Source organism: Neolamprologus multifasciatus, chromosome 13 (genome assembly GCF_963576455.1).
Source record: "Neolamprologus multifasciatus chromosome 13, fNeoMul1.2, whole genome shotgun sequence".
NCBI lineage: Eukaryota > Metazoa > Chordata > Actinopteri > Cichliformes > Cichlidae > Neolamprologus > Neolamprologus multifasciatus.
The window spans coordinates 25,513,746-25,537,188 of NC_140451.1; the positions used below are offsets into that span (position 1 = coordinate 25,513,746).

Below are 23,443 nucleotides of genomic sequence, written 5' to 3' on the forward strand. Positions count from 1 at the left end.
GGTTCATAACAAACGACTATCAACTTAAGATAATATTTTATGAGGAGGTCAAATAGATATCATTGTTATTTGTGTCATTTTTAGTGGTTATACTTTTGCAATTTAATTCTCAATCCAAAAACACATTTGGAAGAGTTTAAGTCTGTTTAGTCCAGTCTTCCTTGATTTACTGCCAGCTTTAACTGATACAACTAACGCTGTGTAATGAATGACAATGCAGACCTTTTTCCTGTCTTATGACAAAGCCTGCATTCAGCTCTTACTCACTGCACGTCAGATAAAGCCACTGACCTTTCACCAACTCCATTGTTTTATTCAAATGAAGCTGCACTTTTGTTCATGCAATTAACTCTGACTTGATGATGTGCCTACCACAAGGCTGCATTAAAACACACAGATGCCTAGCTACTAATCAGAATTATTCATTAAAAATAAAAATAAATTTTTTTTTTCCATCTTCTTGCATCTCCTTATTCAGGCTGAGAAGCAGCTTGTCTCAGCTGTTTTTGCTCTTATCATCTTTCTGATGTATAAGAATACACTCAGTAAATAAATGCAGCTCACGTTTACATTGTTGGCCTGCTAACCTCCTCTGGACCCCCAATTAAACGTATTGACTATGTCACATCTCAAATATCGTGCTCTTCTTCTCTCATTGAAGATTTAGAAATTTAACTTTTGCGCCTGCATCCTCCTCTCTCTGTTTACAGTGTGAGAAAAAGGAAGAGTACATTGAGCGTATCCAGACTCTGGACTTTGACACCAAAGCTGCCATAGCATCACATATCCAAGAGGTATTTCTCCTCCACAGCAAACACAAAAGAGAAAATTTTATAAGCCTTGCTAAACCTTTCAGCTGGTGTTCACTGTTACATTCCCTATTCGCTAAAGCTTTATTGACAATATGATGGTAATTTTAGGTGACTCATAACCAAGAAAATGTAGTGGACCTGCAGTGGTTGGAAAGTGGGGAAATACCTCCAGAGGATCTGGACAGCCTCTCCAGAAACCTGGCTTTCCACCTCAAGCGCCTGGTGGATGAAAGGGACACACAGCTTGAGGTAATGACATACTGTATATGTGTGTGAATATACACTTATTGAGGCTTATTAGCAAAATGACAAAGTACATAAACAATGCAGACCAAAGAACAAGGAAGTGTAGAAAATTTAATGAATTGAAATTCTCTGTTGTTGGGGGAGATTTGCTGATGAAAATCTTTAGGTCACTTTCGAACAGGGTTATGTGGAAATTTTTCCTTTTTTCATGTTACCACACAAGAGAAACCTCAGGAAGGAAGGGTTGAAACTGTTAACTGTCGCATGGATGCGTGTGTGTGTGTTTGACTTTGACTTCGTGCGTCATTGAGTTTCCAACCCATGGGGTGCAGATCCCAATGACAGATACAGCTGATTTGTGTGTGTGTGTGTGTGTGTTATTAAGTGTGTTTCAGGGGGTTCTAATAGCCTCCAGATTATCACTGTAGTCCAGCCGCTTTCAATTAAAATCCCATTTCCTGTCGGGGGCAGTAGATCAAAATGGGCTGTATGTGGGACTGTGTGCACTTTTTATTCTGTTCTAGTTTTTGGGTGGTGGGAGTCCTTCCGTTGAATCAGTGAATCTCCTCTTTGTTTTTCCCTCTTAGCATTTATACAACACCTCACCTTCTTCTATTTTCTGCTCCCATCCAGACTATAGTAGAGCTTACCCAGGAGAGAGACTGTGTGCAGCTCTCTCCACTGGCTCCCTGTTCAACCCAGTCGCCCGGTGACTCTCCCAGTATGAGGAGGACTGAGAGCCGACAGCACCTCTCTGTGGAGTTGGCTGATGCCAAGGCCAAGATAAGACGCCTTCGGCAGGAACTGTGAGTGCAACTGCCATATCAGCTTTTTCAATAATTATCTAATTTAAGCATAGGGAACAGAAAAAAGAAGCTAGAACTGTAAATAGATATCTGTGGGTGCCAATTTTGTTTCCTACTGTTGCAAGTATCACAAATGTGATCTGAACTGGGCAGATAAAATGTTGCACGGTCATCAGGATCAGTATTTGAACTTCATCAGATTCTTTCGTCATCAGCAATCACCTTCATTGTGAGAAAAGGATACAGTCTAACTGGATATTTATCCAAAGAGTCCATTTCCACTCGGCCCACTTATTAGTTGCACGAGCTTTCGTTGTTGTTATGAGCCACACACAAAAGAAGAAAAAGTGAAGTCATTCTCAGAAACCTTAGAGGCCTTTTAAATGTGGTTTATGAATAATAGAGTTTCCTTTTTAAAGTGCTGTAATTTTCCAGCAGACAAAGGCTTAATGGCTGACATGGATCAGTTAGAAGAGAAAACTTTTCACTTCAAGTGGAAGTATTTTAGTGTTGCACGAATGAACTTAGCTTGTACCTGTCCTGACAGACTGGCTGGTGCCTTGAAGTTGGTGTTGTTGTTTAATGACTTTGCAGGAACTGTTTTGCTCTACAAAGGTTGATTTTCATGTTTTCTGTTCCAGCTGAAATAATCATGAATTGATTCCTGTGATAGGCTGTTATCAGTCCTGACATAGGAAATTGTCAAGGAAATTGTTTACACACTTGAGTGGATCTAATTTGCTGGATAGAAGTGAATCTGTCACCATAACAGCATTTAAATGAGTGCAAGCCCTGTGTTGACAAAAATGTTAGCTCACCGCAAAGAGGTTAACATAGGGGAAAATCACCAGGACTCGAGTAGTTTTGTTCATGTATGTTTCATTTAGTCAAGCGTACCCTCGTTTTCTTTATCAAATTGAGAGAAATGACAGCCATCTATTACACAAAGACCCATTTTGAGTCAGAGAAAGTCCTGAGCACTTCTTAAATTTATAGAAAAAGAGAAGTCAACGACCTACCAGCTAAAGCTTAATTTGCATGGATAGAACTCCATAACAAATGACAAACATTGCAGGCTTGTTCATGCAGTGTGAGCTGCTGTCCGTGTTCTTATTGAAATGTTAAATATATTTATTTTACCAAATAATCATTTTAAGGATTTAGATCTGGGATGTGAGTTCTGCTCACATTATATAATATTCACATTTTATTAATGTATATGTATAATGTAGGCTATCACTTCTAAAGGGTTTTGGTCTCTTATAAGGCATTATTGCTAATGTGCTACGTCATGGATTAGACTTATTCTCATTTTTAGCTGTCAGCTCACTCCAGTTTAAACAGGTTGTTGATTAGTCAAAAGGGTAGATTCCTGTTTGTCGAAGGATGCATTGTTTTGTTTCCTTTGTTTAAACGAAATGTTTGTATGAGGCCTAACTAAAGGACTAAATTATGGTTCTTCAACAATTGTATCTTAGATTGAGGTGCAGATCAGCCACTTCCTTGTCACATTAAAAACATCTCACCTTGAATGATCTTAAACTAATTTGTCTTAGTTCTTGTGCTGGAATGGGTCGCCATCAATCACTGTAGGCGTTTCGCTTATCTTTCCTTCCTTGACCCACATTTATAATCTCTTCAGTTAACTTAAACAGGGGCACAATACAACAAGAGCAAGATTTATTTTGTTTGTTGGTTGCTATAGTGTTGCTATAGTGCTGCTGTGTCTGTGATAGAAAGGTTATTGTCATGTGATGAGCTGTGACAAGGAACAAAAAGGTCCGTCTGTCCATTCTGATGTAGTCTGGTCACATGATTACTGTGCCGTCTTTAAGGGAGAGGAAGATTGTTTGTTGTGTCTCTGGATGCAGGCACATGCACAGACAGTGTCTCTCCATATAAGTGTGTGTGTGTGTGTCTGCTTTTTATTTCTGAAGGAGACCAGGTCAGAGCTGGGGGGTATGTTTCACTGTTTCCACAGTGGTCACAGTGGTCTGTTTTTGTTCATTTTTTCCACTTATCTGCCCCCCAAAAGCTTATTAGTTTTAATATAGAGGTATTACAGCTTCGCATAGATGTATAAATTTGGACTCTTCTAGAATCATATAGATAGAAATATTTAAAAGTAAAAAGTAATATTTTGTTACGTTTTGAGATCTAATTGATATAGATTGATTGAAAAGCACAACAAATCTTTCAACATAACCATATTTGGTGTCCTAACTTTTAATTTTAAAGCTGTATTTTTATTGAGAATGCTTTTGTTTGTTCTTAGACAAGAGTATACTTTTTTATATGACAAAGAATTAAAGCTATGAAAATAACACCAGACTAACGGATGGAGGACATTTAGATATTTGTTAGACTAAGAATAAAGGTTTCTTTGTTTCTTGGCTTCTTGAATATGGCAACTAACACAACTGTTTGTCTGTGCATGCATGGCGTGTTAAACCAGTCAAATAAGCACCAGATTGCGATGCATTCACAATGAGAGTCCAAAACTATCTCCGTGGGTGGTGTTGACAGGTGTTTGATTTTTGGCAGGGAGTTAATCGATGAAATGAAAACAGAAATGGGTTAAAGAACATATTTGCTTGAGTATTTTCTAGCATCTTAAATAACGTGAACCTTGGAAGAAAGAAGGTGAACGAGAATGCCTGAATTAAAGGATGCCTTTTATTATTCAGATGGACAGAGACTCCAGAGAGCAGTAATCAAATAGTCCATCAAATGTTCAGTGGAGCGGATTCATGCAAACACATGCACACAGAGAGCAGCATCTCAGGAATGCAGTTACTTTCCTTCAAAGCTACCCTCTGTGGAAGGAGCTGGGAGAATTTGCAACACAGACAGCAAATGTCAGGCTGCCCTACTTCACTGTCATCGAAATAAATGTTACAGAACAGTCTTGGATAGTAGATCGACCCAACTGTTGATGCGAAAAAAGAGTAATGAATTGAATTCTGTAGTTTCCATCCCAGCTTTTATGTCACTCTTTTTATTTTTTGGCTCCAAAGTGCACCAGGGGTTTTAGTCTCAGGAAAAGATTGACATGCAATCTCTTGAACTCTGTTTTTTATTTATCTGTGACTGTTTTCCTTCGGCTGTTATTCAAAATGTGCTGTCAAGCAGAATCGGTTTGTTTATTACTCGCCAAATTTAGGGCAAGACGCAGGAAAGACGCTCCTGACAGCTACAGGTCATACACACCAGGCACAATAGGATATTTTTATGCGTCTGTCCCAGTAACTGCACAACTGAAAACCTAATTTTGGGTTATTCTTCCCCTTCTCGTGGACACGACGTTACAAGAATGCCTGGGAGGAATTTCCTAAAATGTGGCACAGTCATACATTGGACTGAATACCTAACTGATTCATATTACTCACTATGACACATGTCACACAAAGATTTAATAGCATCAAAAGATTTTTATTATATTTTTTTAAAGACTATGTAACTGCTGATTGCAAATAAGCTTCCCAGACAAAAACAATCAAAGCTGGAATTTGAGCATAACTAGCACGTGAAACAGATCGGGGCCTTCAAGTAGCTGATGGTGGTTTTAAGTGCTGAAACTCGGTTTACATTCCTGCTGCCTGTTGCTGAATACTTATAACTTCTTGAAGCTTCTCAAATTACATAGACTAAAGGGTATCAAACATAATCCAAGATCGGCCCGGCAAAGGCTGCAGTCCGATAGGCAGCGTTGAAAATTAAAACGGGGCACAAATTTTGGACTTTTAACTGTATTTTCATATTATTTTACAACTTTTCCTACTGATGAAGAGCTCCCCCATGGCCCTTCATAGGACACCAAAAACATTTTTTGGGGTTAAACCTTTTCTGTGAATTAACAAACTTCCTGTTTTAATAATTACACGACAGTATGGGCAAATAGCTTCTAGAACTTTATGTGTAAAGTCATGCTTTCTTTCATTCACTACAGCAGCATTTCTTTATCATGTAGAAAACTGGAACTTAGTGTTGTATTAACTTAGGTGTTTCAGGTATTACATGTGTAGTTAAACTTCTTTACACTGACACAGAGGGAGTTTTACTGATCCAACCCACTTAAGATCAAAGTAGGCTGCATGTGGCCCCGATATAAAAGAAGTTTGACATTCTGTCTACCTACTGAAACTACTTTTCTGATCATTTATTTTGTTCATATATTCATTTCTGTGCTCCACCCGTAAATGATTTACTGTAGCTGAAAGCTTTGAAGTCGAAACAGCCCTAAGGGAATGTTCTTGTGCATCCCGAGAACTGATATACATAGGAATCCACACTAAAAATAAAAGTACAAAAACCCTTTGGCATGGGATTTTTCAGTGTAAAGCTTAATGTTTCTAACCTTTCTCCTTTGTTTGCAGAGAGGAGAAGAGTGAGCAGCTGTTGGACACCAGGCAGGAGCTTGAGAACATGGAGGTCGAGCTCAAGAGACTTCAGCAAGAGGTAACGTCTCCACTGACGTCCATGCTTGTGCACTTACATGCACACATAACACACAAACATTCATGTGACTACGTGTCCCCTCCACCTGCTCCTTGTGCCTCTAAGTCCTCTGTTTGTGCAGCTCTGCCAGGATTTAATCAGTCAGCAGGTGACTTAGCTCATTACAGGCTATTAGAGCTATCTTTAGTGAAGCAGCAGCCTCACATGGCTTTTGATAGGGAGTAGGCGACAGGCTGACTGGTGAACTGCAGTAAACAAGGTGCATGAGGAAACACAATTCTTGTGGTTCCAGATGTGTTTGTGTGGCGAGTTCATTCTGGCCTGATCTGTTTATGTAACAGAAGAAACTTGCTAAAGTTGCTAATAGCTTATATTTTTACAAGATTCCAGATTCACTGAGTGTTGTTGTTTTTTTCTTTAATGCATGTTTTGGTTGTTTGCATCTTTGTCCATGAAATTCTTTGTCAGTTGCTCTTTGTTTCATGAATCCACATAATCATGCTGTGCATTTGTTTGCCAACTCCCCTCAGAGCTTTCAGCTGCTCTCAGATGCTCGGTCGGCTCGGGCCTATCGTGACGAGCTGGATTCGCTCCGAGAGAAAGCGATACGTGTGGACAAGCTGGAGAGCGAGCTGAGCCGATACAAGGAGAGACTTCATGACATCGAGTTTTACAAGGCCAGAGTTGAGGTACAGGGCTGCACATACAGATCAAACAGGATCTTGTAGCCAAATATTAATAACTCTAGTTTATGTTGGCAGTGTTGTGATATTATGCAACCAGTATGAGACCCATCTTATTATCTATACTGCAATATCTGTGTTCACTGCAAACTGCTAGTTTTTAAAAAATAAATATTGATGTTTGAATTAGAAATTGAACTATTGTTAGTGCTCTCTTGAATAAAAACTATAAATCTAACAGAAGACACTTTTCTAGATGAATATTTTGTGCCGTTCACATATATAAAGATTCATGCATATATAAAACTGTGTAAGCCCAGTCTATGCAATATATTAATTTAAATCTAAGCTTTTGTTTAAAAAGAGCACATGTCCAAGTTGCAGTTTTGTTGTTCACCTTTTATTACCTGCTGACTTTTCTGTAGGAGCTGAAGGAGGACAACCAGATTCTGCTGGAGACTAAGACGATGCTGGAGGAGCAGCTAGATGCTAGCAGGACCCGGTCCGACAAATTACATCTCCTGGAGAAGGAGAATCTACAAATCAAATCCAAGATCCACGACCTGGAGATGGTATGATGATACGGTTTTTAATTCAGTGTTTCAGTATCGGTGCTATTTGGAAAGTACAAATAGTGATGAAAACTTTTATATCCCCAATCACCCAGGAGCGGGACATGGACCGTAAGCGAATGGAGGAGCTGTTAGAGGAGAACCTTGTGCTTGAGATGGCCCAGAAACAGAGCATGGATGAATCCCTGCACCTTGGATGGGAGCTGGAACAATTATCAAAGACACCAGAGCTAACAGAAGGTTAGAGGAGAGCTACGAAGTTGAAAAGTCGAAAAATAGTATGTTGAGTTAAAATGCTGCTGACAGTCACCTGAGTTCACCAAGATTAAGGGTTCAGATGGCCCGACAGATCAGACTGTGGTCATTGGCTCTTAATCCTGGCGTCTTCTCTATGGTCCTTATGCATTTGCCAGCTTCCACTGGGTTTTCTTTCCACTTGGTTAAGACCTGTAAGTAATATTCAAGCGCTCCTGAAAGATCAGCGTTTGGATTATAAGAGTGGTTAAGAGGTTTAACAAGCCAGGGATCTGGATAAAGACTTTGTGTGGGAGTTTGTTTGTTAAAATGGCACTTTAAAGGCTTTAAGACCTGTAAAGTTATACCATAGTGCAGGGGTGGGCAATCTCAGTCCACGAGGGCCGGTGTCCCTGCAGGTTTTAGATGTCCTCAAACCAACACAGCTGATTTAAATGGCTAAATTAGCTCCTCAACATGTCCTGAAGTTCTCCAGAGGCCTGGTAACGAACTAATCAAAAATCAAAACAGAATTCTTTGGATTTAGTTGTTAACATTTGCTATTTGTAATCCATCTTTTTCAGCCCCTCAGAAGTCTCTGGGGGAGGAGGTGAATGAGCTAACGTCAAGCCGTCTGCTAAAGCTGGAGAAAGACAACCAGACCCTGCTGAAGACGGTTGAGGAACTCAGAGCAGCGGCCAGTCAGGACACTGTGACAAAACTGGTCAAAGCTAACCAGGAAAACCAGAAGCTGAGCAAGAAAGTAAGAATTGACGTCATATTTTATTATTGTTCTCTCTGGGAACTAGCTGAAAGTAAATTCCTGTTTTCTGTTTGGATTAAACATATCTGATGTTTGTCCAATGGCTCAGTAAAGTTACGCAGACAACTATGCTTCCGATTATGTTATTCGAAGGAGAAATGTCTGCTTGTACCCCAAATAAAGTGGGTATTCTGTGTGTGTTCTAGTATAGATTTGCAGCTCTACGTCTGTTTTTCGAGGCTAAAATTTATGTCCTTTATCAGATTAGCATATTGCACCAAGTTCCTCTAAAATATATCATCCTGGTACTTGACTCTAGACCTTTTCCCTCAGTAGGAAATGGACAGAAAGGAGGAGAGAGGGTATAGAAAGGGGTGGATGGGAGGTTGAAAGCAAACCTATAAATCCAGGGAGCCCTGCATTGCCTTTTCTTTTCCAGTGTTTGACACACCAGTGCCCCTTGCTAAGAGAAGTCTCTCAGCTATTTTCAGAAACATAAGCCTCTTTCTGTGGCCGTTGAATAAAAGGCATGAAATTGTGTTCGTCTCTCACAAAGAGAAAATTCAGAGTTAGATTTCTGAGTGACTTGAGGAGCCAGAGCACATTAAAATGTGAATGCAGCTGCTGGAAGAGTCGAGCCACAGTAATATTTACTTTTAATGTGTGAACAGCTGCTTCTATGTGTCTCTCTGCAGATTAGTGACAGAATGAGGTGACGTATTCAGCATTTGTTATGGATTAATAACTGCATTGCCATCTTTGTGACTATGATATGTCGTCCACACAATTGATGCTGCAAGACTATCTCCTGTGCATCTTTTTCTTATTCTGTAACGGAATAAGAAAAACTCCCAAGAACAAAAATCGCAAACTTGCTTTAATTGTTTGCAGTTGGAGTCGTTGGAGAGCGAACTGACAGCAGACAGAGAGTCACTCCGCAGTGCCGAATCTCTCAGTACTGACCTGATGAAGGAGAAGGCTTTGCTGGAGAAGACTCTGGAAACCCTCAGAGAAAACTCAGAGAGACAGGTACGCACACGCTTACAGGAAATGACACATCATCAGTAAAAAATAAGATGTACAATTTTTAGAAGTCAGTAATCCAAATATATTTTGGAGTGGTCACATCCTACTCAGTTGTGAATGTGCCTAAAATATCTAAAAATGTATTTTTCTAAAAAATAAAAACCTGGAGTGGAAAGTTTTTGGTAAAAAGCTAATTAGCTTTGGAAAGCTAGCCCTGACTTTGATTTAAATCTCTCCCTTTTTGCCTCTTTTCAAGAATGATACTTTACTGACTGATTTAGAGAGCGGCTTTTCTGAAAACCAATTGCGTAATATTTTTGCGCCTTTAAAATGTAATTAACATTCCAGTCTATTGGACAGTCTCAGACACATTAATACAAATGGGGCTCTGACATAGACGCTGTGCTCTCCACAAAACCGTTACTGACTCTCATTCCTGGAAATTTCATTAAAACGACACGACTACTACACGGCTGTGTAATTTATTGAAGTCTCGAGTTTTCTTGAAAGCAATCTTTGTGTAATTGATTTGCGTTTGGCTCCAAAAAACTGTTTAGTGGAAACTCCACTAATGTTTTATTGACTGAACAGATTTCTGGCACTCTGTCGCCCAGATGCACTAGCTCGCTGCCCGTCTGCAGGGACTTTGCAGCCGTTAGACCTAAATCTGACACCTTTGATTAGTTTAAGTGTGTGATTTGTAAAATCCGGCCTTGATTAGCTACAGAGAGAGAACACTGGGATTACTGCAGCAAAGTCTATGCACTTGGCTGTGAACATAATGAGATGTGGCTAATGTGATGTTCCAAAATACATGAACAGTTTTGCATACTCCTAATAAGTTTGTGTTTTTTTTTTTTTTTTAACACATCATTAGTTTTCTTTCTTGATGTCTATTGAACTTTAATGAGTTTATCTAATTAGACTAAAAGAAACTAAATGAAAGTCTTTCTCCAGCACTGGCTCATACAGCCAAGCTAGTTGTAGCAAATATGGTCACTAAGCATAGAATTCACCCAAAAGTCAATATTTATCTTAAAGTTGCCTGTTAGCCTTCAATAAAACTGATATGTGCTCTCCAGATGAAGGGTCTCGAACAGGAGAACAAGCACCTGAGCCAAACCGTGTCGTCTCTGCGTCACCGCTGCCAGGTGGGTGCCGAGGCCCGGGTCAAGGATGTGGAAAAAGAGAACCGCGTTCTCCACGAGTCGATCTGTGAGACAACTGCCAAACTAAATAAGATGGAGTTCGAAAGGAAACAGCTGCGTAAGTGACATGTTTATTACTTTTTATGGTTCATTACAGCAAGTTAGTAATGGTAGCTTTTTTTTTGTTTGTTTTTATCCCCTCATCTGTCTTCATGTGCTATAAAAATGTTATGGATAAAAATTCTAGTTGTTGTTAAACATTTATTTTTGCAGGCAAAGAGCTTGAAGTTGTGAAGGAGAAAGGAGAGAGAGCAGAAGAGCTGGAAATTCAGATACGGAAGTTGGAAAGGGAAAACGAGAGCCTGCAGAAGAAAGTTGCCAGTCTTGGAATCACCTGTGAAAAGGTCAGGTGCATTTTGTGACAGTGTCTGCAAGTTTTCATCCTCTTATCTTAACTCACATTCAGATTTTTTTGAAGCAATTGTTGGAGTAACATGAAAACGTGAAAAGAATTTGGTGGTATTGCCAAATGCTCATCTTTGTTTCCTGTGTGTGTTTAGGTGGCTTCTTTGGAGAAGGAGAATAGTGAGCTGGAGGTAGAAGGCCGCCGCCTGAAGAAGAAGCTGGACACCCTGAAAAACATGGCCTTCCAGCTGGAGGCTTTGGAAAAAGAAAACACTCAACTGGAGCAGGAGAACCTGGAGCTTCGACGCTCAGCTGAGAGTCTCCGCTCAGCGGGGGCTAAGGCTGCTCAGCTGGAGGCCGAGAACAGGGAGCTGGAGAGCGAGAAGAGCCAACTGAAACGCAGTCTGGAGCTGCTCAAAGCCTCGTCTAAGAAGACTGAGAGATTAGAGGTAATACAGGTCATACAGCGGGTACATATGTGGTTGAAGAGCAGTGAGATGTAACTGTGGGAATAAATGTCTTTGAGAAATAAAGCAAATGAAGATTAGTAGCCATTTCAGCACAAACGAAGATGATGTTTATTTAAGAATGTGAAGAATCCGTTTTAGTTTTGTAATTTATTATCACTGAATGCTGTTACAGGGGATCTGACGTATAGTTGTCTTCAGGGAGAAGCACAACTAGTTCATGGATGATTTGAATTTCCTAATCTGGCTATTCCTCTCCCAGGTGAGCTACCAGGGCCTAGATACTGAGAACCAGCGCCTGCAGAAGGCTTTAGAGAACAGCAGCAAGAAGATCCAGCAGTTGGAGGCAGAGCTGCAAGAGGTGGAGTCTGAGAATCAGTCCCTCCAGCGTAACCTGGAGGAGCTCAAGATCTCCAGTAAACGTCTCGAGCAGCTGGAGCAGGAGGTAGGTAATGCTTAAATGTGGAAATGGACTGAAAATGAAAGAATTAAAGGTATTTTGAGGAACTTGCAGTTATTTGTCCAGCTCAAATATATGTCAACTAGTGGGACAGCTCTAGGCGTCTGTTACTTTTGTTGGCATTGATTAATGGGGTCAGTCAGTCACACTGGCTCAAAAAATGTAGTTTCAGCAGACTGAATTCTCCTAAATAAATCAAAAAAGTGAAAAATGATCTGGTGCTTAAGGACCATTGTACTGCCGCTCTGATTCTTTTTAGTTTATTTTGAAATTATAGCGCGATTCCCAGCTGAGTTGGATTAACCCAGATTATTTGTCGTATACATTTCTGGCCTTTTGAGCAAATCTTTGTCCAAGTTCAGGCAAACAAGGCATTTAGACAAAGAGTAATCCCAAATCATATTTAACCATCTGCTCTCCATTACATTCACTTCTCCTCCAGAACAAGGCTCTGGAGTTGGAAAGCTCCCAGCTAGAGAAAGACAAGAAGCTCCTGGAAAAGGAGAACAAGCGACTGAGGCAGCAGGCTGAGATCCGCGACTCAAAGCTGGATGATAGCAACCAGCGCATCACTACCCTGGAGAAGGAAAATCGGACAATGGGCAAGGAGATGATCTTTTTCAGGGACTCCTGTACGAGAGTCAAGGACCTGGAAAGGGAGAAAAAGGAGCTGGTCAAACTGGCCACGATCGATAAGAAGACCCTTGTCACGCTCAGAGAGGTAAAAATAGCTGTTGGACTATCAGACATCTGCAAATATTATCTCAAAACATATTAAACCTCTTTATTTATATATTGTAGAGGCCATTCAGTGTGTGTTGAAACAAATATTGATAAAATTAAGAATTTGTGATTAAAAATGTGTTTTTATATCCCTTTTAATAAACCTTGCAACCAATTTGATTGGGTTATTTTTAATAATATGTCTGTTGCTAATATGGAATTCAAAAGCATGTAATTGTGTGTTTAGGAGCTTGTGAGTGAGAAGCTGCGGACTCAACAGATGACCAATGATCTTGAGAAACTGACCCATGAGTTGGAAAAGATTGGACTGAACAAAGAGAGGCTCCTGCATGACGAGGGCTCAGACGACAGGTGAATATTATATCTGCACACAAAAGCTAAACCATCCTCATATTCAGCTCATATGAGAAGCCTGTCAGCTTGCTTGGAATCAGAATTATTACAAAGCACAATCACTAAAGTTGAGACTTAAAATGAATCAAGTCTGGTGAGGTGTAAATGACATGCTTTGATTTTAAACAGCGTTTCTTTGACAAACTCACTTTGCAAAAACAAACACTCGTCTGGACTGACCTGAACCTTTATCGTCAGGTTTAAGCTCCTGGAAACCAAACTGGAGTCGACCCTGAAATCAACTCTGGAGATCAAAGAGGAGAAAATTGCTGCACTTGAGGCAAGACTGCAGGAGTCCTCCAACCTTAACCAGCAGCTTCGCCAGGAGCTGAAAACGGTTTGTAACACAACAAATGAATTTTTAAAAAATATGGATTTGTATCTGCGAGTCTGCCGTCTTCTGCTTATCTAAAGTGGAGTTGTGCTGGCAGCAGGTTGATGAGACTATTCCAGATGTCATTCTCTCCAGCCACACTCTAGTTCTTTCTGGGCAATCCCAAAGCATTCCCGAACTCCCCAGCATGTTCTGTCTCTTGAGGTCTCCTCCCATCTGGCATCCTAACTAGATGCCTGAACCATGTCAACTGGCTCCTTTTTTTTTTTTTAATAATACTTTAATAAAAAACTGTTCATTTACAGATGTTTAGCACTGCCACATTAAAGAAAACCCCATTAAAAACTTGAATATGCTTGCTTGTCCACTTGAGATCAGCGTGTCCCAGCATCTTTCTCGTACACTCAAACACTAGAAACAATGAAAACATCTAAGACTTGTCAAGGCCGATGCATTATTTATTTTATCCACTCTTCGTTTCTGTCTGCACTTTATCTATTTATAAGGGCTGATGTGCGATAGGAGATGTCTGCTTTCCTTCAGGGAGGTGTTTGTATTTTGAACCTGCTGACACAAATCTAATCCAAAGCTGTGAAAAAACACGAGCCATGAACAGGCGGTCGCAGGAATTGAAATGTTTAATTTTGTTGACTTACTATTTTCATCCCCAGGTGAAGAAAAACTATGAGGCGCTCCGGCAGAGAGAGGAGGAGGAGAGGATGGTGCAGAGCTCGCCCCCTAAAGTGGGGGAAGACCCTCAGGCTGTCAGTAAATGGGAGAAAGAAAGCCATGAAGCCACCAGAGAACTGCTGAAAGTCAAAGACAGACTCATTGAAGTGGAGAGGAATGTAAGTGTAGATAGTGTCAGGAATGAATTATGTTGTGAATTTTGGTTGTATATTTTCCTGTCTAATATACTATCATGTGTCGTCTTCCCAGAATGCTACTCTGCAGGCTGAGAAGGTGGCCCTGAGGAGCCAACTCAAACAACTGGAAACCCAAAACTCCAACCTGCAGGCTCAGATAGTGGCTGTGCAGAGGCAGACGGCCTCTTTACAGGAGAACAATACAACGCTACAGACGCAGAATGCCAAACTACAGGTAATCCCATCACACCTCTCACAGCTTGGTGTGTGTTTATGGGAATTTTTCACACTTCTTCCAGAAGCGCATTTGTGAAGTCGGAGAATGATACATGTTGGAACAGGAAGGGGCCGTCCCCAAACTGTTACCTCAAAGTTAGGAGTATGAAATTGTCCAAAAAGTCTTTGTATGCTGAAACGTTAAGAGTTTCTTTCACTGAAAGTAAAGGGCTGGGCCCAGCTCCCAAAGAACAGCCCTACACAATAATCCCGCATCACCCAAACTTTATACTTGTCTCAGTGCAGTCAGGCAAGTACCGTTCTTCTGGCAACCGCCAAACTCATCCATCGGATTGCCAGACTGAGAATCATGATTCATCACTCCTGAGAACACGCCTCCACTGCTCTATAGTCCAATGGTGGAGTGCTTTGCACCACTGCATCCAACCATTTTTTCTGTCTGGTGAAGTAAGGCTTGAATGCAGCTGCTATGCCATTAAAACCATTTCCATGAAGCTCTACTCAGTTCTTGAGAACAGAGTTTGGGTTCTGTAGCAATTGACTTTGCAGAAAGCTGGCAACCATGCATATAGTAGGCGACAGAGCTTTGTTAGCCGTTCTGACTTGTATGGCACTGCATTGTGCCTTTATAGCCTTCTCTGTGTACTGCCCTGATCGCACTGTTGCCTTGCCCGGCTGCTTAGCTCTCTGCTCTGGATTTACACTTGTCCTCCCTGTTTGGCAGTAATTCAAACCCTTCTTAAGGGTGGAGGGATTTACACAGTAGCTGTTTCTCTGTTTGCATGTGTTGCTTTGAATTGGGCACCGTTTGAGGACATTTGTATGTGGGGCGGGCTAGAGGTAGTTAAAAGAGTTTTTAAAAAAAGGTAGAAATTGTAGCAACACCAGGACTGTGTGTGTGTGTGTGTGTGTGTTCATAGTGTGAATAAACACAGTAGTCATGTCTGTAGAGGGATTTGAGAACTGGGTGCTGCTGTGATCATAAAGGAAAACATGTAAAGAAACCGCTTTCATGCTGATGTTTTGTAGTATTTTGAAGCAGGAGAGCAGGTTGAGGGAAGAGTGCCCCCTACAGACCAAAGCCCCATCAGCTACTGCTTCCAAGTTCTTTGATGTTTGATTTAAGGGGCTTAATGCTGTTCTTATTCACACGCCACACATCACTCTTATCACCTCTTTGCTTAATATGTCCTTTTCTCCCTCTGCCTTTGTCCTCTTTTTAGGTGGAAAACTCAACTCTGAGCTCACAGAGCGCATCCCTGATGGCCCAGAACGCCCAGCTGCAGAGCCAGCAGAGCAGTGTGGAAGGAGAGCGTGAAGGAGCGCTGAGGGAGAAAGAGGAGCTGAGAGCTACCTACGAACTGCTGCTGCGCGATCACGAGAAGCTGGCAGCGCTCCACGAGAGGCAGGCAGCTGAATATGAAGCGCTGATCGGGAAGCACGGTGGGCTGAAGACCTCCCACAAGAGCCTGGAACAGCAGCACAGGGACTTGGAGGACAAGTGAGATGTGGTTTAGGAGCTTGGGATGAGCGCATGCTCAAGTCTAATTACAGCTTAAGTCTCATTTGTGACTTTAGTTTGTAGTTTGGCCGCCTTTTGCAAGGAAATATGGTCCTGGACCTAACGACATAAGTGTTAAGGTGTGTGTCTGTTTGCGTATGTAGGTACAAACAGCTCTTGCAGAGAAAGGGGGAGCTGGAGGAGCTGGAGAAAAATCTGAAGGAGCAGCAGGAAAAGATGGCCCTGGAGAATCAGACCCACCAAGCTACAGCTGACCAGTACAAACTGCTCAAAGAGGAAAATGATAGGTCAGCTCAACCTTTTTTTCATAACCTTAAACATTATGCTCACATTAGCACTAATTGATCAAAGGGACTGAATTAAATCAATGAGGCCGTATACCAAGGAGTCGATTTTCTCTCTCCTCAGGTTGAATAGCACCTATCGTCAGCTCTTGAAGGACAATGAAAATCTCCAGCTGGACCATAAAAACCTAAAGAGCCAGTTGAACAGTGCAAAGCTGGACCAAACCAAGCTGGAGGCTGAGTTTTCTAAACTGAAGGAGCAGTACCAGCAGCTGGACATCACCTCCACCAAGCTAACCAACCAGTGTGAGGTAATGAGTCTCTCTTCTCTTCCCTTCAGGTTTTCCTCATGGTGTCTACCTTTTTAATGTATCATATTTCAAAACACTGCTTCTAAAGCCAAATATGAATGTATCTGTCTATGTTTGTGTTAGTTGTTGAGCCAGCTGAAGGGAAACCTGGAGGAAGAGAACCGTCACCTGTTGGATCAAATCCAGACTTTGATGTTACAAAATCGCACACTGCTGGAGCAGACCATGGAGAGCAAGGACCTGTTCCACGTAGAGCAAAGACAATACATGTAAAACTCACATGGTTCTGGCATATTTCTTTGTATCTGTGTTTGTAAATGCAAATATGCTGCCTTTATGTTTAGAGTGTATGCATTCTTGTCTGCTTTTACTGTGCTTTTATCTTCTCGTTGTCCCACCTTCAGAGATAAGCTGAATGAGCTGAGGAGGCAGAAGGAGAAGTTGGAGGAGAAGATCATGGACCAGTACAAGTTCTATGACCCTTCACCTCCACGCAGGTGCATAATTTGTTTCCTTTAAATGACATAAAATTGAGTCAAATTGGTAAAGTTCTGCATACTTGCTGTCTTGTATTTTGAGATGGAAAAGCAGTGCAGCATCAGGAAGGGAGTGCATCAAATATTTATTACCTGCAGAGCATCATACAGCTGTATAGTGAATTTTTTTTTTCTTAACCCTGATAGTCGTTTGGGCTTAAATGAAGCCTAAAATAAAATTTAAAATGTATCTAGCCTTATATATCCTTTATATGATTATGTATTGATTTTTTAAAAATCCTATTTCCTTTTGTTCGTCTGTTATTGAGTGTCTGTCTCATCTCTGCTTTACAGGCGCGGCAACTGGATTACTCTAAAGATGAAGAAGCTGATCAAGCCGAAGAGCCGGGACAGGATCCGGTCTCTCACACTGACTCCATCTCGATCAGAGTCTGGAGACAGTTTTCTGATGTTTCCCCAGGACAGCCAGGACAGCTCATCCATAGGCTCGGGTACCAACTCGCTAGATGACACGCTCTCACACAAGAGGAGCAGCAGTGAGTCTGAAAGAACCACACACACACACACACACACACACACACAAGATTGCACAGTTATAGTTTCAACCATCACTGAAGGAACTTCTTTTAATGTGTTCACAATATTTTTTGTTACAAAGAGAAGGGAAACTTTTAAAATACTGTTTTGTAGTACACACAGAATTAGTGAAACATTTGCTAACAGCTTTAATTTGATGCTGAACTTTCTTCACTGACACATAATGGTCTACTTTGTGAGTGTGGCTTTGTATGCCTGAGTGACTGAATGGGTCTTCCCTCCTAACTGCTCCTTTGCTTCTTTATATCTCTCTGCAAAGGGAGGAGAGGGCAGCAGTCTCATGCCCAAGCGCAGGGTTCCTCCAATGGTATGCTGCGGATGGGGAGGGTGGGAGGGGATTGTGACCCGACTGTCACGTCTTTCAGGGCATGTTTTTGTGAGTCCATTGTCCATATCACTCAGCTGTCGTAGAGATTACGGCTGAGCTGTGCAGGCCGACTCTTGACCTCAGACCTGGTTAAAGATGCAGAAGCATTTCTTGTGTTTGAAACAAATTGAGGTGCACTCAGTCAGCTGTTACCAATACTATTAAACTCAATCACTGAAGAATAGTACTATTTTATGCAGTTACTGGCAACATTTTCAAGGGGATGTCCACCATTTCTGAAGAAAAGTCGCTTTAAGACTTTTGCCTCGTGTCACTGGAGTCCTTGTCAGTTGCTAAGCTGTAAGATTTAATATCTTGGAATTTGCGGAATAATTTGGACTACATCTATGTTGCCAGCATACTCGCTCAAGGTCGAGCTGAATCAAGTGCACCTCATGGTTTAAATATTGGAAAACAAATCTAATCCCAAGATGCTTTGCTCTCAGGTAACCTGTCGATCTGTTCAGCTCACTCGTAAATAAGAAACGTCCTGTATCATAGCATCGTAGATATTAAAAGGTGCAATGCGTTGCCTGGTTATCGCGACCTGGCTTGGTTGGTTGTTTTCAGTTGTACTGACATTAACTGTAATCACCAAGTAACCACTAAGCCACATATTTCTGCTATGTAGCACAAAGTTGTCAGTTAGTGTAACGAGTCTGTATGTTTTTCACAACACACAAGATAAGAGGTAAGACAAAGAGAACGTAGCCTTTAACAACCATGTAGTAACATTTGCTAAAACACTTGCGTACAGTACAGAAATTACACAGTCGAGTATGATGAAAAAGCAGCTATAAACTTCTCATTCTTTGAGGTTCTTGGGAAAGTCTTTGCTGGAAACACTGTAGTGCTATTTTTTGCTGTTAACCTGCCCCTTCTTGTTCTCCTGATTGCACCCTTTAATAATTTTCATGTTGTCGTCTCATCTAGGTGTGGAATGTGTTGTGTTGTGTACAGAATGTAATGCCTGGAAATAAGTTGAGAATGTAATATACAGTGGTCAAAACCATTAACATGAGAATGTGCGGATGATGCTGATTGTGTGCAGGAGACGGTGTGTGTTTTGCATAATGTGTGTCTGTTTTTCTATTGTTTACACAATGTAGTTTTATACAAAAGTCTGCCCTTAAATACAGAACATATAGAAAGTCAGTGGAAGGCATTTCAGTCCATCCAAAGGGCATCCAATAAAGTGTGTGTGTATGTTTTTAATAATATGGAGAGAATTTGTATAGATTGAAATACCTTACACTTGATTAACTATCTAATAGGCTCTCTAATATTATAATCCACATGTTTTTAAAGTCATATATTATAGTTGTTGTTGTCTGTTGCAGTGTTGTCTGTTGTCCAGTTAAGGTGTCCAGGAGCTCAGCTCTCTCTCCCCTGGTTCTGTTTGTGAAAACATTAACCACATCCCTCTGTTCTGCCCTTTTCTTTCTTATATTTTGCTTTTCCTTCGCCTCCCTCCTTGCCTTACTCTGTCGCTCTCTTCCCTCCCTCCCTGTCTGTCTCTGGCTGTGATCGGACAGCTATAAAAAGGTTGCCTTTCATGAGGAACAGATCCAAGGACAAAGACAAGGCCAAGGCCATCTACCGGCGCTCCATGTGTAAGATCTCTGTTAGCTGCCACGCTAGCCTTCATCTGCCTCCTCTCCCTCCTCTTGTCGCGCTAGGAGAAACAAAGGAGGAGCAGTCACTGATGTCAGGGTGGTGGCAGTGAGGGACTTCAGTTTTCAGTCACATCTGCAGAATTCAATGTTTAAAACTCCAGAGTTTTATCATCCATGTTTTAGAGATATCTGCAAAGGACCTACCAGAGGATCAATTTTTAGTCACCATACCCATCCCCCTGCCGCTCAGCTATACCTGGTGACATCAGTGACTTGTCCTTAAAAGTTTTTCCTAGTAATCCCCACCCATCCCATCACTTCTGCCGCCGCCACTTTCTCCTGTAGAGTATCTTCCAAGTCTTCACTGGCTTTCAGCAGTGTAGTGTCACTTTACTCTCACTATTTGCTGATGAATGATTAACACAACCTTAACACTAACTTTAGTGTTTGTTAGGGCTAAACTATAGGAACAGTGGTGATTTATTTTTTTCTGTTTTCTTTTGTTTGATTTTCACCTCTGGACCAAAACCATGTCATTTGGTCACTTACAGTAATGTGCAATGGGCAGCTTTCTTGCGTGCTTTGTGGTTTTATTTTGTTTGTGTATGCTGAATGAAAGGCCAAGTGTGTGTGTGTGTGTGCGTGTGTGCGAGAGTGAGAAAAAAGGTGTGTGTGTGTGAGAGAGAGGGTGTGTGTTCAGGTGAGACAGCGGGAAAGACTGTGGGTTTGCCTTTCATGCGCCTGTGAAATGTGTGCTCCCGTCTTTGATTACAGCATGACAAAGAAAATCACTAAGTGCTTGATCATCGCTCGCACTCACCATGGAGGACTTGAAATGGAGCCTTTATTCTGTCTCTCTCCCTCCCTCCGTCTGTCTCTCTCTCTCTTCTCTGTCAGCGTGCTGCATTTCAGATCTTATTCTGCTGACATGGGCTTGCCTCGCTCTGATTTATTTATTTATTTTGTGTGTGTGTGCACAGCACCACCGCCGTCGCTCAGAGCAGCTTTGCATGTTTCCATGCTTCTTCTTCGCTGTCGTCTCAGTAATCAAAATGCATAGAGACGGTCAGGGATGTCAAAAAGTGTCTGGCTGTGACCGACCGTGCACTTTGGTTGATATGTTGTTGGCTTTTAAAATATGATTATTATAATGCTGTATGCCTGCAAGTGCATTGATTTTTAAAAGGCTTGGACCTGTTATTCTATAGCATGAATTTATTATTGAATATTGACTTGTATCCAGTGATAATTATAGTCTAGATCTGGCCTTAAAGAGCATTTTCCTGCCCTGCCCTGTCAGAGTCCTTCGAGAAGCAAGTCTCAGCACTGGGTAGCCATTTTGAAAAGCCTCTGTACAGTTGTTTATTGCTATTATCTAAATGAAAGCCGAGAGAAGGTTATAGTTGTGTCTGTGCACAGTTTCACAACGTCACAGCTTTGCTAATGGCTCAGTGCTGACACAACCTCTCACATGATCTGTGCTCTTCTCGTTTCAACACAGCCAATTCATGATACAGTATTACAGCGCATCTTTGCTAAGATAATGAACATGAGATGTGCTTTTCTTATATGAAACTTAAACATGATTGGCTAATGTATTTTCCATTTTGTCAGTTGATTGGCTCTGTTGGGGCAGCAGCGGGATAACCGCCACCTTTGCTTTTACAGAATCCTTTTAGAGATTATTGAAGGATTCTTTGAAGCCACGTCTGTTTCCTGTAATGTCTCTAGGCACATTCCCAATGGTAATTTAGCCTTTGTCTCCAAGAGGGACCTAGATGAGTGTCCTGCGTACAAAAAAAAGTTGTAAAAATTCTTTGCAAGGTTGTTCTTTCCTCATAAGCATATTTTAGCGACCAGTTTCTCTGATTTTAGTTTGCCTTTAAAGTCTAGATGGATTAAATTGAGACTTCTTTAAGATAAAATGGCTATAAATCCTGAGCCATTACTTGAGGTAAGATTATATGTATTAAAATGTCTAATCTCAGTTTTTTTTTTCTTCATGCCAACCCATCCATCCTAGCTATGAACGACCTGCTTCAGACCATGGCAATGGCAGGCGGTCCTGAGGCTCAGTGGGCGGGCAGCAGTGAGAATCTAGACGGGGCTGAAGCTGGAGATGCCAACATGACGGGCAGCAGCAGGCGCAGCGGGCAGCGCATGAAGGAACTCGCCTTTTCCACCAATGCCATTGATTGTGCCACCCTCACCCTGCCTAGTTCAAGTCACAGTAGAGCCAAGCACAGGCTTCAGGTCAAAGGTCAGGATGCCTGCTTGTGGAAATACATTGTGTTAATGTCCTCATTGCATTTAGTTGACGAAATTTGTTCAGAACAGAGTGAAAAGAAGCCGTAGCATGACTGCTCTCTTTATCTCAACAGACAATGCCTCCTGCGAGGATGTCGCCGGCTCATTGGATGATCCCAAGAGTCAAGGTAGAGTAAAGCTTCACATGACATCAGCACGAAACTGTGTCAAAGAAAAGCGCCTGCAGTCTCTCAGCACCAGGCTGGAATCTAACAGCCCCTTAAACAAGAAATGAGGGGGAAAAAAACAGGTCATGTCCTCAGGAGTCCCACTGATAATCTTTGGGCTGCCTTCCTGCACTTTGATTAAGCTTGATTTAGAGTTAGATGGGAGCAAAAGAGACGGGGAGAGGGAGACAGATCAGCCTTTGCTGAAAGCAGGATTGACTTTAATACAGGCGCTAGGGTGTTATCCAGGGCAGTTAATCTGGATCCAGGCAACACTTGGTCAGGTCTGTGTCGCTTTAATGTAGATGACCCAGTTGCTAAACAGCCACAAAACTACTGGCACACATTCCTTAAGTTAGGTCTACAGACAGATTTCTGTTGTTGTGTTTAAGTGCTGCAAACATCTGCACTTTTGATGGTCAATAAACTGGTTCCACAGGATATTGTTCCCAGAATGCATTCTCACTGTAATGGTTGGAGAAGGACGCCCAGTCTCACTCACACAGCGGATGTTGCTCAGAACGTATGAGCCATTAGGTCATCGGATGTTGTAGACACTAATGGTAGTTTGAGACGTGTATTGACTTTTTTCTCCCTCCCCCAGACACTGTAAATAATTTTTTTTGTTTTCACCTGCATTTCATGAAACTTTATTATTTTTGAGCAGTATTGAGTTGTCATGTTACCCTTTAGGTGTGTTGCATTGTATTTTTGTTTGTTTGTTATCAGGGCCACAGGGGTATATGTCTCCCTGCCATTTGCGTCGTTGTGCTGTTGGTCTGAACGCTGTGTGCAGAGTGTCCTGTAACATCTGTAGTAAGTGACAGTTACTCAGGACTGAGGATCACTGTGGGGCCACAAGCAATCCGCTGGTTTCTGACTCTGATACTGATCTGTAACATTGGGGTTGATTTGAAATTCTAATTTGGTGTCAAGCATGTCGTGAAAACCGGTTTGAGATGATTTCACGGTCACTGGTTTTCAGTTGGGGCTGTCCCTGTCAGCACTGGAAAGAGCAAGTTCGTGTTGTCTTCACTTCCTTTTACTCTTTGTCTTCCTTCTCAGGTCCTAACATGGCCTGTCATTTCCTCTTTAATTACTAATAGACTCACACTTGTATC

General features: G+C 41.6%; 1 protein-coding gene across 8 annotated transcripts in view; it reads left to right on the top strand.

Annotated features, from left to right (window-relative positions):
• ccdc88ab (coiled-coil and HOOK domain protein 88ab) overlaps positions 1 to 23,443 on the top strand; it is a 71,716-nt gene that overhangs the window by 34,552 nt on the left and 13,721 nt on the right. For 3 of the 8 annotated variants that reach the window (XR_014877415.1, XM_085181683.1, XM_085181680.1), the window contains 29 exons: positions 711 to 794; positions 921 to 1,061; positions 1,692 to 1,864; positions 6,241 to 6,322; positions 6,853 to 7,011; positions 7,431 to 7,577; positions 7,673 to 7,817; positions 8,396 to 8,574; positions 9,466 to 9,603; positions 10,683 to 10,866; positions 11,022 to 11,152; positions 11,309 to 11,602; positions 11,883 to 12,065; positions 12,523 to 12,801; positions 13,051 to 13,175; positions 13,416 to 13,554; positions 14,223 to 14,399; positions 14,491 to 14,652; positions 15,878 to 16,155; positions 16,320 to 16,463; positions 16,585 to 16,771; positions 16,895 to 17,040; positions 17,176 to 17,268; positions 17,602 to 17,804; positions 18,125 to 18,172; positions 19,768 to 19,845; positions 21,872 to 22,108; positions 22,230 to 22,283; positions 23,052 to 23,138. Coding sequence is in view for 7 of the 8 variants with exons in the window: in XM_085181683.1 (XP_085037809.1) it covers positions 711 to 794; positions 921 to 1,061; positions 1,692 to 1,864; positions 6,241 to 6,322; positions 6,853 to 7,011; positions 7,431 to 7,577; positions 7,673 to 7,817; positions 8,396 to 8,574; positions 9,466 to 9,603; positions 10,683 to 10,866; positions 11,022 to 11,152; positions 11,309 to 11,602; positions 11,883 to 12,065; positions 12,523 to 12,801; positions 13,051 to 13,175; positions 13,416 to 13,554; positions 14,223 to 14,399; positions 14,491 to 14,652; positions 15,878 to 16,155; positions 16,320 to 16,463; positions 16,585 to 16,771; positions 16,895 to 17,040; positions 17,176 to 17,268; positions 17,602 to 17,804; positions 18,125 to 18,172; positions 19,768 to 19,845; positions 21,872 to 22,108; positions 22,230 to 22,283; positions 23,052 to 23,138 (4,477 nt within the window). In the remaining variant the exon portion in view is untranslated. The remainder of the gene's footprint in view (positions 1 to 710; positions 795 to 920; positions 1,062 to 1,691; positions 1,865 to 6,240; positions 6,323 to 6,852; positions 7,012 to 7,430; positions 7,578 to 7,672; positions 7,818 to 8,395; positions 8,575 to 9,465; positions 9,604 to 10,682; positions 10,867 to 11,021; positions 11,153 to 11,308; positions 11,603 to 11,882; positions 12,066 to 12,522; positions 12,802 to 13,050; positions 13,176 to 13,415; positions 13,555 to 14,222; positions 14,400 to 14,490; positions 14,653 to 15,877; positions 16,156 to 16,319; positions 16,464 to 16,584; positions 16,772 to 16,894; positions 17,041 to 17,175; positions 17,269 to 17,601; positions 17,805 to 18,124; positions 18,173 to 19,767; positions 19,846 to 21,871; positions 22,109 to 22,229; positions 22,284 to 23,051; positions 23,139 to 23,443) is intronic. The other 5 variants (XM_085181682.1, XM_085181686.1, XM_085181681.1 and 2 more) reach the window with 4 other exon arrangements.